At 33.7% G+C, this 12,161-nt stretch overlaps 1 protein-coding gene across 3 annotated transcripts in view; it reads right to left on the bottom strand.

Annotated features, from left to right (window-relative positions):
* The window catches only part of NBEAL1 (neurobeachin like 1), a 153,374-nt gene that overhangs the window by 29,115 nt on the left and 112,098 nt on the right, over positions 1-12,161 (bottom strand). For all 3 annotated transcript variants that reach the window (XM_069578035.1, XM_069578037.1, XM_069578036.1), the window contains 5 exons: positions 10,073-10,174; positions 8,617-8,712; positions 8,095-8,219; positions 5,506-5,646; positions 2,441-2,571 (listed from right to left, as the gene is read on the bottom strand). In XM_069578035.1, the coding sequence (XP_069434136.1) occupies positions 2,441-2,571; positions 5,506-5,646; positions 8,095-8,219; positions 8,617-8,712; positions 10,073-10,174 (595 nt within the window). The remainder of the gene's footprint in view (positions 1-2,440; positions 2,572-5,505; positions 5,647-8,094; positions 8,220-8,616; positions 8,713-10,072; positions 10,175-12,161) is intronic.

Raw genomic sequence — 12,161 nt, 5'->3', positions numbered from 1 at the left:
TACATGTCAATCTCAAACTCACAGTCTATCCCACTTATTAAGTTCCCTTCTTGAGTAAATTTATTGAGCGGGTAAAAATAACTCATCTATTAGAATGTATTTTTATAGTTTATCAAAAAAGTAAATGAAAATAAGATAGTTTAAAATGAGTTATCAGAAAAAAATAAACTACAATTAGTTATTAGAAGGTAAGTCAAATTAATAGGCTATTTTTTGCTGAGAAAAGTGAGAAAAATTATAAATATGACCAAAATCTTAACCTGAACAAAAATGCAATAGTAAACATTCTTCATACATTAAAAAGAATTAACACAGTTCCTCTAATGGTTAATTTACAAAATCCAGTGACAAAGTTTTTGGGTGTAACTTATACCTTAAACTCACTCAAGTTTACCTTATAGAAGGACAATGTATTTCTACAACACTATTTTAAATAGATACTGACATAATAAACATTTGCTCATACTAGTTATGATAGAAGACAGTATTTTGACAAAACTTTCCCAAAGATAAGATTTTCTTGTTCATACATATGGAAAGGGAAAAGTGTTAACACAAAAGTCCTTCATTAAAGAAGTTATCTAAAAATATCAGTGTGTCCTTAAAGTGGGAGAGAAGTTTAAATGTCATAAAATATCACGATGCAGGGTCTGTGGCCTTAACTGCTTTATGGCAGATACTGGTGGCCACTGGACAGCCACCCTTCCTTATCTAATAGCAGAAACTTTATTTTATTCAAGTGTGCATCCTGCCCTATATTTCATGCTTGTTGCAGGTGACTGGCATAGGGGTTGGTACATGACCCAGCTCTGGACAGTGAAGGGAGATCATGAGAAAGGGTTTTTCATTCTTAAGAAACAACACAAAGAATTAAAAGTTTCAATTCTTTCTAAGACAATGTTGCATCTGCCTATGATCTAGAATTTTTTAGTCAGGATAGTAACTGGCCAAGAACAAATCTAAAACACTCAGAACAGCAGAGTAAAAACTTGATTCTGAGGATGCTGTTACCATATCTCAGGATTTTTATTATGGAAAATAAATACTAACATTTTCTTCCTCATACAATTTTGAGTGGTTTTTATTAATATTTGTTGTCATTCTAATGAATATACTTTGTTTTCTCCCACCCAGCTCATTTTGAATAAATTGGCAATGGATAATTAGAAATGGAGGCCACCAGGACAGTAGTAACAGAGAGCAACTAGCTCTGGCTTTGGTGAATGTCAGAAATTGTCATGCTAAGCAGACCCTGAATTCTGGGTCCAAATTTAATCTGCTCATCCCTTCTATCCTGGATACCCTGCCCTAGAAGATCCAGTCCTCTGGCTGCCTAGGGTCAGATTTGTCAACAGTTTCACTCAGTTTTCTGAAGGTGATCAATTGGAACTGCCTTTCTCCGAGAATCAGATGCCTTGGATCCAACAGCCGGTCCTAGAGGGCACGGTCAAAGGTCATGAGACCCTTGATATGCTCTCACCAGCATGGCAAATAATTCTACTGAGCAAGCAATGGGTCAAACATTAACATTTCATGCTAGGGGAAGAAAAGGAAGTTGTTTACAGCCCTTGACCCTGGAATTTCCCTAAAGAACCCAATTGGAACGATCTTGCCATTTTCTTATTTGTACCTAAATCTAAAACTAAGTCATCGAAAATGTATTTGGATATTCTTAAAGACCATATTTCCTTCTATGATTCTTTTCTTCAAAAACATAACATGATACGTATAGCTGATTCACTTTGCTGTACAGTAGAAACAACCACAACACTATAAATCAACTATACTCCAATAAAAATTAATTTAAAACAATAACAAAATAATAATATGGTTTTTCAAATATTGTGGTAACTTAAATTCAGTCATTATTTTCAAATTGCCTCCTGTTTTCTACTCTAAAAGGAGTTAGCAAACTTCTACAAAGAGACAAAGAATAAGTGTTTTGGGCTTTGTGAACCTATGGTCTCTGCTGCAACTGGTCAAATCTGCCATTATACTGTGAAAGCAGCCACAGCTTATGTAAATGTATTGGCCAGTTGTATTCCAAAAAACCTTATTGATAAATACTAGTTTGCTCACAGATTTGGCCCATGAATCTGTAGTTTGCTGACCCCTGATATAAACCTTCATCTTATCTAACTCAAACACTTTAACTCATGCAGCTGTATGGCTGAAATAGCTTGCAGCCACTTTTTGCTTCACTAGTAAACACTGTATTCGGATAAATTTCCCTTGCTAATTCATATTTCACTCATTTATCTTATTCACTTAGCAGTTCTGTAGAAGGTAAGACTAGTACCTGGATATTAAGTTAAGCCTTGTCACTGAATAATAAAAACAGAATAAATAATCTATAGGTCATCACAAAAAATGTCCTAAAAGATATTTTCAAGATCCTCCACTGGGACCTATTCAATCCAGTTTTTAAACTATTTCTTACGATTTTGATTTTCCAAAAACTCTGGGAAATAGAAGAATTCAGGAATAAGTTCCTTCACATCATATGGATTGTCCATGAGAGCCTGCCAGGTAGCAGGGATGGAATGGAACTGTCGATCAGCACAGTCGAACCTACATGCGGAGATGGGAAGGGAGCAGTGAGTCCTGACTGAGCAACAACAGGCTAAAACAAAATTACACTTTCTTCAGGGTGCCTCACGTTTAGTTTCTCTTTATTTACCCTTTCTCTTTAACATCTAAAAACAAAATATGCTCTCCTTATGAGAATCTTTATTTTGTTGTCAGGAACGAAATACTATAATTTTAATCATTAGTATCGTCTTAGATGAAAATGGCATAATTCTGCTGAGTAAAATTTATTACAGAGTGTAAATAAATATTATTTGGATATTTTAAAGTTACAGAGTTTAACTATCACTAAGTATTACAGTATTTATGACATAGTTAACAGATCTATAGGAATGCTGCTGATTAATCTATGATACAAAATACCTTTACAAACTCTTTGGCTAAAAAGTAGATGGTGAGTTAGGGAAATAAATTCTGTAGCTAAAGCTTTTATATTTTACTTCCAAATACTATTATCTTATTTTAACTTTATTTTCAAGTTCCATCATGGGCCTACAGTACTTGAAAGAAATGGTCATACTGCAATTTTTATTATGTTTTAGCTAATCACAAACAGCATAAACCCCTTCTGTTTCATCTCCTTTGACGTTGTTTTCCCAGTTTTATCCTATAAATTATGTCTTCTAAGTGACAACTGATGACTAATATGACCCTTCTTGTGCCTAGCAATCTTGTTTTGAAGCATAGCTGAACTTAGCAGAACTCTAAATTTAACTATAGTCAATGATTGGGTCATCAATAAAGTCTAAGAATGATATATTCAAATTCAATGAAAGGTACAGCTTTAAGGGCAGAATCTTTTTGTTTGGGTGGGGGGAGAACAGCTTAACTGATATATCATTAACATAGATGTAATTTACTCTAAGGGAACAATTCAATAGCTTTTAGTATATTTAGAGCTGTGCAGCCATCACAACAAACAATTTTAGAACATTTCATCACTCCAAAAGGAAATCCTGTATCTAACAGCAGTCACTCTCCATTCACCCTCCCTCCAGCCCTGGGCAATTACTGATCTACCTTCTGTCTCCAAGGATTGGTTTTTTTTAGCCATGTTATGTAAACCATATATAACATATGGTATCTTGTGCCTGGCTTATGTCATTCAACATATTACTGCTTTTATCCATGTTTCATCCATGTTGTAGCATATATCAATCTTTCATTCCTTCTCTTAACTCATAGCTAAATAATATTCCACACCATGGGTATACCACATTTCATTTATTCCTTTACCAGTTCATGGGCATTTGGGTAATTTAATATTTGGACTATTACAAATAAAGCTGTTAAGGCCATTTGTGTGCAAGTGTTTGCATAAACATGTGTGTTCGATAATCTTGGGTCTATACCTAGGACTGGAATTGCTGGGTCATGGGTAGTACTATGTTTAATGTTTTGAAGAACTGCCAGACTGTTTTGATCAGAGGCTGCATCATCTTAAATTTCCACTTGGCAGTACATGATTGTTCCAATTTCTCAACATGCTCATCAACAGTAGGTATTATCTATCTTTTTATTACAGCCATCTTTGTGAGTGTACAGAGGTATCTCAGTTTGGTTTTGATTTGAATTTCCCTGATAACCAATGATGATGATCATCTTTTCATGTGTTTATTAGACATCTGCAATCTTCTTTGGAGAAATGTCCATTTAGATCTTTTGTTCAGTTTTCAATTGAGTCATTTGTCTTTTTACTGTTGCATTGCAAGGATTTTTTTTATATATTCTAGATACAAGTCCTTTATCAGATCTATAATTTGCAAATATTTTCTCCAACTGAACTGGTTGTCTTTTTACTCTCTTGATGATGTCCTCTGAAGCACAAACAGAATCTATTTTTGAAGCCTTATTAAAAAAATCATTTAAAAGCTGTAAAATCACTAAAAGCTGAAGAGGCCCAGGTTTACTTTCCTGGAAGGAAAATTACCTGATTTCATGGCAAACATAACATTTGGAGATATGTAGTGATCTAAGCCTCTCCTTGAAAGACAAGGCTCAGTGAACTAAAACAGGAATAAGGAACCCAGGCTAATTTTGAGAGATAAACGTTACATGGAAAGAGAGCAGAACAGGCAATGTTTACATAGTTTCTGATTGGTCAGAAAAGGCAAAGGATAATGTTAAAGACTAAGGCAACAGAGAGACAAAATGAGAGTAAGTAGAGAGGCACCTGGAGGATACGCTGGGGAATGGAGGATTCTTGAAGAAGTTTCTTTCTTTAGGATAAATAAGAAAATGTGAAACTTAGGTAAAGTATAATATAGACAGGTGATACAATAATACAGTGGCATTGCAGACCTGTTTGAGCTGCTACTAATAATGTAAGGGCCCTCATTCCTCTCTATTTTTATTCCTATTGATCAATATTTTTAGGAGGACTTCAGAGGCACTGGTTAGACTTCTCTGGTAGAGGTTTTGGATCAAGGTCTAAATCAGTTCTAAGTCTGAATCTCTGGTAGATTCCTAAACCCAGCTGAAAATAACAAAAGTACACTGGATAACAATAAAGTGGAATTTGCCTTAAAAGTTATTTGTGTAAGTCAGTTTGAGTGACCCATTCTCAAATTAGTTTGGCTACTTTTATCTAGGGGCTATTATATGAATCAAAACCTAAAAAGAGGAGAATAAAAAAGGTAAGGTCCTGTTATAATAGTATATGAAAGTGAAAGTGTTAGTCGCTTAATTGTGCTTGACTTCCTATGATCCCATGAACTGTAGCCCACCAGGCTCCTCTGTCCATGGAATTCTCCAGGCAAGAACACTGAAGTGGGTAGCCATCATCTCCTGCATTGTAGACAAATTCTTTACCATCTGAACCATCAGGAAACCCTTAACAGTACATGACATGAAGGCGAACAGTTTTCAACACTATCATATAGTCTTAAGAAAACAGCTTATTTACCCAAAACATACCTTCCACTCTGAAGCTGGATGTGGAGAGTGGTGAATGGTTCTGTACGAATAAGATAGTGCATAACTCCAGCAGAATTTGAATAGTGAGTACCATAATGAAATTTATCAATAGTTCCCATAGGATCCTCAAAATTTTCATATCTAAAAACAGAAACTAAAGTGTTATAATCACAAGAGCAAAATTAACTTAGGACAGATGCTTGCTGAAAACAGTTTATTAAGAGGCTATGTATTCATATCATCACATCACGTTAATAAGTGAAAAAAATTACTAATACTTTCTGAACAATAAAGGAGCACTAATAGTGGAGTTTGGAATACTTTTGTATTATGCAACAATTATTTTCACTACAGATAGATTAGAAATCACAGAGAACCAAAAATAAAGAAACTTCAAATCAATTACAATTGTACTTTCCAGAGATAATATATAATAACATTCTGGCAAATATCTGTCAATTATGAATTAATATATATTTTAATATAAAATACATTTTAATATAAAACTGTTACACCTAGTATATTGGCCACAACTTATTTTTTCATCTAACAATTTTCTACTAACATCTTACAAAATAAATAAGTGACTCACTTTGCTGCACAGCATAAACTAACACTGTAAATCAACTACAGTTCAAGAAAAAATTTTTACAAAATCTTAGAATATATAACAATTTAACTATTTATTTATAGATAGTTATTTCTATTTTTCTGCTATTGTAAGAATGTGATAATTAGACATCATAGTATGGCCAAGGTAATAGAAAAAAATACAGAGGGTCAGTCAAGAATTGTGAAAATGAATGTCTAATAGTTCAAAGGTAGAAGAAGGAAATAGATGTTTATAGCACAAGGAACCCTATTCAATATTCTGTGATAAACCATATGAGAAAAAATCTGAATAAGAATGAACGTGTGTGTGTATCACTGAATCACGCTGTTGTACACCTGAAACTAACACAACACTGTAAATCAACTCTACTCCAATAAAACTAAATTTAAAAAAGTAGACAGTGGAATAGAAAGAGGGCCTAAGTCAGGTTACTAGCAAAGGGCATATATATAACTCTTCAAGCACTATCACTAATAATGTAATTGTTCTGAATGGTGACATCTGAGTTAGTGGGCATAAAATCTAAATAAGAATGAACAGTTTTTTGGAAGCAATACACACTAAAATTTTAAACCAAAATACTAATCAATTTGTCAAGCTAAGGTCAATTTCCTTTTTACATAGAAATCATTAATATTCAGGAGAATAAAGAGACTTTTTAGGCCAAAGTCATTTGTACCTATGCAGAAAAATATACTATTGAAACATAAATTAAATTGTATCTTCCATTATCTACAAAATAAGTTAACCTATATGAAATATATTTCCTATGGAACAGTGTTAATAGTTTGAATAACAGCAGTGAGATAATATACATACAACAAAATTCCATTAGTAAATCAAATATTAAACACTGCAAAAAGGTCTTATGGAAGATTTGCAAATAAAAAGGAAAAAAAATTATGTACTATCAACTCTCAAAAAAATCTACAACTAAGTTTTTATTTGCAAAACCTTTTGTCTTTATTCCTGGAAGTTACCCATAAGTTCACATGGAGAAAAAGAAAAATTAAAATTATTCTTTTACTTGTCAGCCACTTGTTTTGAATTTAAAAAATTATGAGACATTTACAGGATGATCATAAATATATACAACTATAAATATTTTCTTTCCTTTCAAATGTTACTTTCTAAATTTTCTTATATTTCACTGTTTTTTATTCACATTATTACTGAAAAGATTAGCATTATTAACTTGGTATCTACCAAAATAGTACATCAGATGTAAATGCTAGATTAGTAGGTTATTAAGTCTAAAATACCTAGGAATAAAGAATTCCACCTTTGCACACATACTTTTTATCTTTTAATTGGATAGATAATTGTTTCTCAACGTTGTTTTAGTTTCTGCTGTACAACGAAGTGAATCAGCTATACATATACACATCCCCTCTCTGCTGAGCCTCCCTCCCCTCCAACCCTCCATCCCACTGCTCTAGCTCATCACAGAGCACAGAGCTGGGCTCCTTGTGCTATAGAGCAGCTTCCCACTAGCTATCTATGCTACACAAGGTTCTGTTTACATGTCAGTGCCACGCTCTCAATTAATCCCACACTTTGCGACCCCAACCCCACCCCACCCCGCCACCGGTGTCCACAAGTCGGTCCTCTATGTCTGCATCTCTATTCCTGCCCTGTGAACAGGCTCATCTGTACCACCTTTCTAGATTTCATATGTATTAATATATGATATTTGTTTTTCTTTTTATGACTTCACTCTCTTATTACAAGGAGAAAAGAAATTCTAAACAACATTAATTTAAATTTGATAACGAAGGGACACAGACTATAGTCAAGATATTTGAAAGACAACTGATAACATTTTCAAGAAAACTTAGTGAAGGAATTATCAGACTCTAATTAGCAAAAGTAGTTGTGCATTTTTTAAAAAGTAACACTTGGTTAGCCATAGGCGAAATCAATACAGATTCAAACTGCTATGGGTATATCTTTCAAAGCAGATGAAAGGCACTTACTTTTCTCTCATGGCTTTGGCATTTTTATCATTAACTACCCCAATTGGTTTGGATAGATCTCGAAATACAGATGGGTTATTAAGATCCAACTCTTCTGAAGTATAATCTTGTAAAATCCAGGGGAACTAAAAGAGCCACAATTTACAATTTAGGCATTCTTTCCAAGGGATGCTACCAGCTCCATAACTAATATCAAACACTTTTCTAAAGACAAAAAGGGACAGTCTTTACTTTTTCCCTGTTGCAAATGTTTATTCATCTTTAGCTCGATAACCAGAAGCATTATCTCCTATAATTCCATTGAAATATTCTCAACGAAGTGAAAGAAAAAAGACTTTCATTTTTAAAATGCCCTTCATACTTATATACTTCTTGAAAATAGCAGGGTAAGAAATAAATACAAAGGCAAAAATAGTTTTTACATCTTTTTAAAAATAAAAACTAGATATAAGCCACTTATATGTTTGTATATAATAAAATTGAAAGGCAAGTGTATATTTACAGGATTTTTATAAAACTCACCACAGGATACTGTGCAAGGTCATTATAGGTTCGTCCTGCCATTGTATTTAACTGAATGAGGTAGTCAAAATTTGATATCTCTCTGTTTACCCATTTCTAGATAGCACAGAAAAAATAAAAATTAGTCTACATCTCTTAGAAATCAATAACTATTACTGATAGTACTAAAATAATCTTGCATCCACTATATCATCTTTCTGGTAAAAGAAGTTTTTAAAAAAAGATTTAACAGGGAGAAAAATCAACATACTTCTCCTAAGTTCACTTCCTTTTAAAAACTGGTCTTCAGAAAAGGAAAACAAAGTTCTCACACTGTAGTCTAAAAGATCTCCTATAATAATTAAGTTTTTCCTTTAGTTAAAAAATATTTTATTTGAATATAAATGTTTAATGCTAGAAGGACTGCCCAAATTTTAAATTTCTGTCATTAACTGAAATCTTCCTAAGTATAAATATTAAAATATCAGTATCTCAATGTACTTAAATGATCTACAAATTTTAAATAACATTATATTATTATATCTCTGCTCAGTAAAGGTAGGTGGGATTTTGCTATAACAGATAAAAAACTTTCTAAAGAAAGACATAATCATTATTTTTTTATCAAATTGTTATATTTAGCCTACTAGTTACTCTACACAGTGTGAGTATACTCAAACATTTTTTTTTTGAAGACAGATTAACATACACCTTAAAGATTACTGTGTGCCTTAAACAAAAGACTTGTAGAAATGGTAAGAAATGAATCTATCTGTATAGAAAGTACAATAATATTTACGTGCCAAATTGAGGAATCAGTACTTTAATGAATAAAGTTTATACCACAGAAAGCAGGGAATATACTTTTAAATAAAGCTTATTCCATAAACAATAGGAAGAAATTGCTGATGGCTTTTGAACAAGGGCAACATTTAAAGATTAAGATTAACACATATGTAGGAGGAAGGAGAGAGCCAGGAGGCAGAGAACCTAATTAGGAGACTACTAACAACACCAGAGAGCAAAAAACAAGAGCCTTTCCTTGGCTTTTGACAGTGCAAATTCAAGAGATGTTGGGATTATACGAGGATAAAATGCGTGGAAGCATTAGTCAGTTTTGACAGATAGAAAGATAGGAGAAACTTTCCTCTGCCTGTATTCCAAGGTGTATCGTATTTTTTCATTATTTCTTGTGCATAGATTTTTATTATTAAGAAAAGTTCCACATTATTTTTTTTTAAAGAACATTATAATGAAAGAAGTTATAAGATGTGCCCATGAACTGAACGATATGGGAGCTGGAGGACAGGGTACTCTTATGTGTGAGGGAAACAGAAAGACTCAAAGACAATTCAAAAGATCAACCTGAATGGAACAGCAGTTGTATGATCAAAATAAAATAGTCAGAAGGAAGATTTACTTGTAGGCAAAAGTCTAAGATACAAAATTAACACCAAACAGTGTTAAAATTTCCTACCTGTGTCAGTCCTGATGCTTTGAACAACTCCTGGGGTGATCTGGTTCCGTAACTATTTGGAGAATGAAGCGACAACAGTCTGCTATATACTTTGTTCCTAACCTATTAAAAAACAGCACTTTACGGGTTAAAAATAGAATAAGACAAAACAGGATTATGGCTTTATTAACAGATTTATTGAGATATAATTCACATACCATAAATTCACCCTTTTAAAGTATACAATTCAGTGAGGTTTTTCTCTTTTTTTAAAAAAAATATTTACAGAGTGTGCAACTATTCACATCATCTAACTCTGGGACATTTATGTCATCCTCAAAAGAAACTACATACTTATGAGCCCTCACTCCCCAATTTCCCTCTCGTCCTCTGACAACCACTAAACTTTGTCACTATGGATTGGCCTAATCTGAACATTTCACTTAAGCAGAAGATTACGGTTTTAACTTCTTTATTTTACTAGGCTTAGCAAACTTATGACACACATTTTATTTTAGAATGTCACAGTATATTAATAGAGCAATCATCACACATTCTATCAGAAAACTAGCTCACTTCCAGTTCAAATCTAGTTCTGTCATTTACTAAGCATCTGGACAAACCAACTAATTTACTGAGTCTCATTTGTGTGTTCAATATAATAATCTCTTACCCTTTACAGTTTTGTGGATTGTTCAGGGCTATGCAAACGTAAAGAAATGAAATTAATCTTTGAACTTCAGCTTCCTCATCTATAAAAAAAGGAATGGAATTTTCCATATCTAATCTGAAGATTGTTATGAAGATTAGGTACCACATATAAATATGCTCTAAAGACTATATACAAGACACTTCCCTGGTGGTGTAGTGGCTAAGACTCTGAGCTCCCAGTGTAGAGGGCCCGGATTCAATCCCTAGTAAGGAAACAAGATTCCACATGCCACAACTAAGAGATCACATGCTGCAACTAAGATCTGGTGCAGCCAAAAAAAATAAATTAAAAAAAAAAAAAAACTACATACAGCAGGAGTGTGCTTAGTTTAATTACATAAAATAGCTTTCTAAAAAACACATACATTGTATTTTCCTATGGGTGAACATTTATTTTTAATAGTGAAAAATTACCCTTTTGTAAAAATATAAAAATATTCCTCAAAGTTCTGAATCAAATCATTTATAAATATACCTGGATCTCATTTATAAATATACCTGGATCTCAAAGGAATAGAAAGTTAGTTATTGACTCTGCTAATCCAGGTCCTTGGAAGAAGTTATTGACTCTGCTAATCGCTTGCTCCTTGGAAGAAAAGTTATGACCAACCTAGACAGCATATTAAAAAGTAGAGACATTACTTTGCCAACAAAGGTTCATCTAGTCAAAGCTATGGTTTTTCCAGTATTCACATATGGGTGTGAGAATTAGACTATAAAGAAAGCTGAGCGCCAAAGAATTGATGCTCTTGAACTGTGGTGTTGGAGAAGACCCTTGAGAGTCCCTTGGACAGCAAGGAGATCCAACCAGACAATCCTAAAGGAAATCAGTCCTGAATATTCATTGGAAGGACTGATGCTGAAGCTCAAACTCTAATACTTTGGCTACCTGATGTGAAGAACTGACTCATTGGAATAGACCCTGATGCTGGGGAAAAATGAAGGCAGGAGGAGAAGGGGACGACAGAGGATAAGATGGCTGGATGGCATCACTGACTCAATGGACATGAGTTTGAGTAAACTCTGGAAGTTGGTGATAGACAGGGAGGCCTGGTGTGCTGCAGTCCATGGGGTTGCAAAGACTTGGACACGACTGAGCGACTGAACTGAACTGAACTGAATTCAGGTAATCTGAGAAGCAAATGCTAAGACAGAATTGAACATGAGGATTTTATTAGGAGAGACACCAGAGAAAGAAAATGGAGAGAAAGCTAGGCAAGGTAAAAGAAAGCTATCAAACTGCAATGTAAGTCGGGCCTCAAGTATACGCCAAAGAGAAGGAAGGTTGAGAGCAAGTAATGTGCCAAAGGTTACACTGCTAGGGGTGGAATGGTTTCAGATCCAGGGAACCTGAGTTCAGTGGCAATCTCTTAATTGCTTATACTATTTAAGAATTTAC

This window comes from Ovis canadensis, chromosome 2 (assembly GCF_042477335.2).
Source record: "Ovis canadensis isolate MfBH-ARS-UI-01 breed Bighorn chromosome 2, ARS-UI_OviCan_v2, whole genome shotgun sequence".
Lineage (NCBI taxonomy): Eukaryota > Metazoa > Chordata > Mammalia > Artiodactyla > Bovidae > Ovis > Ovis canadensis.
Note: the sequence above shows the minus strand (reverse complement) of the source record. Positions and strands in the feature narration are given on the sequence as shown.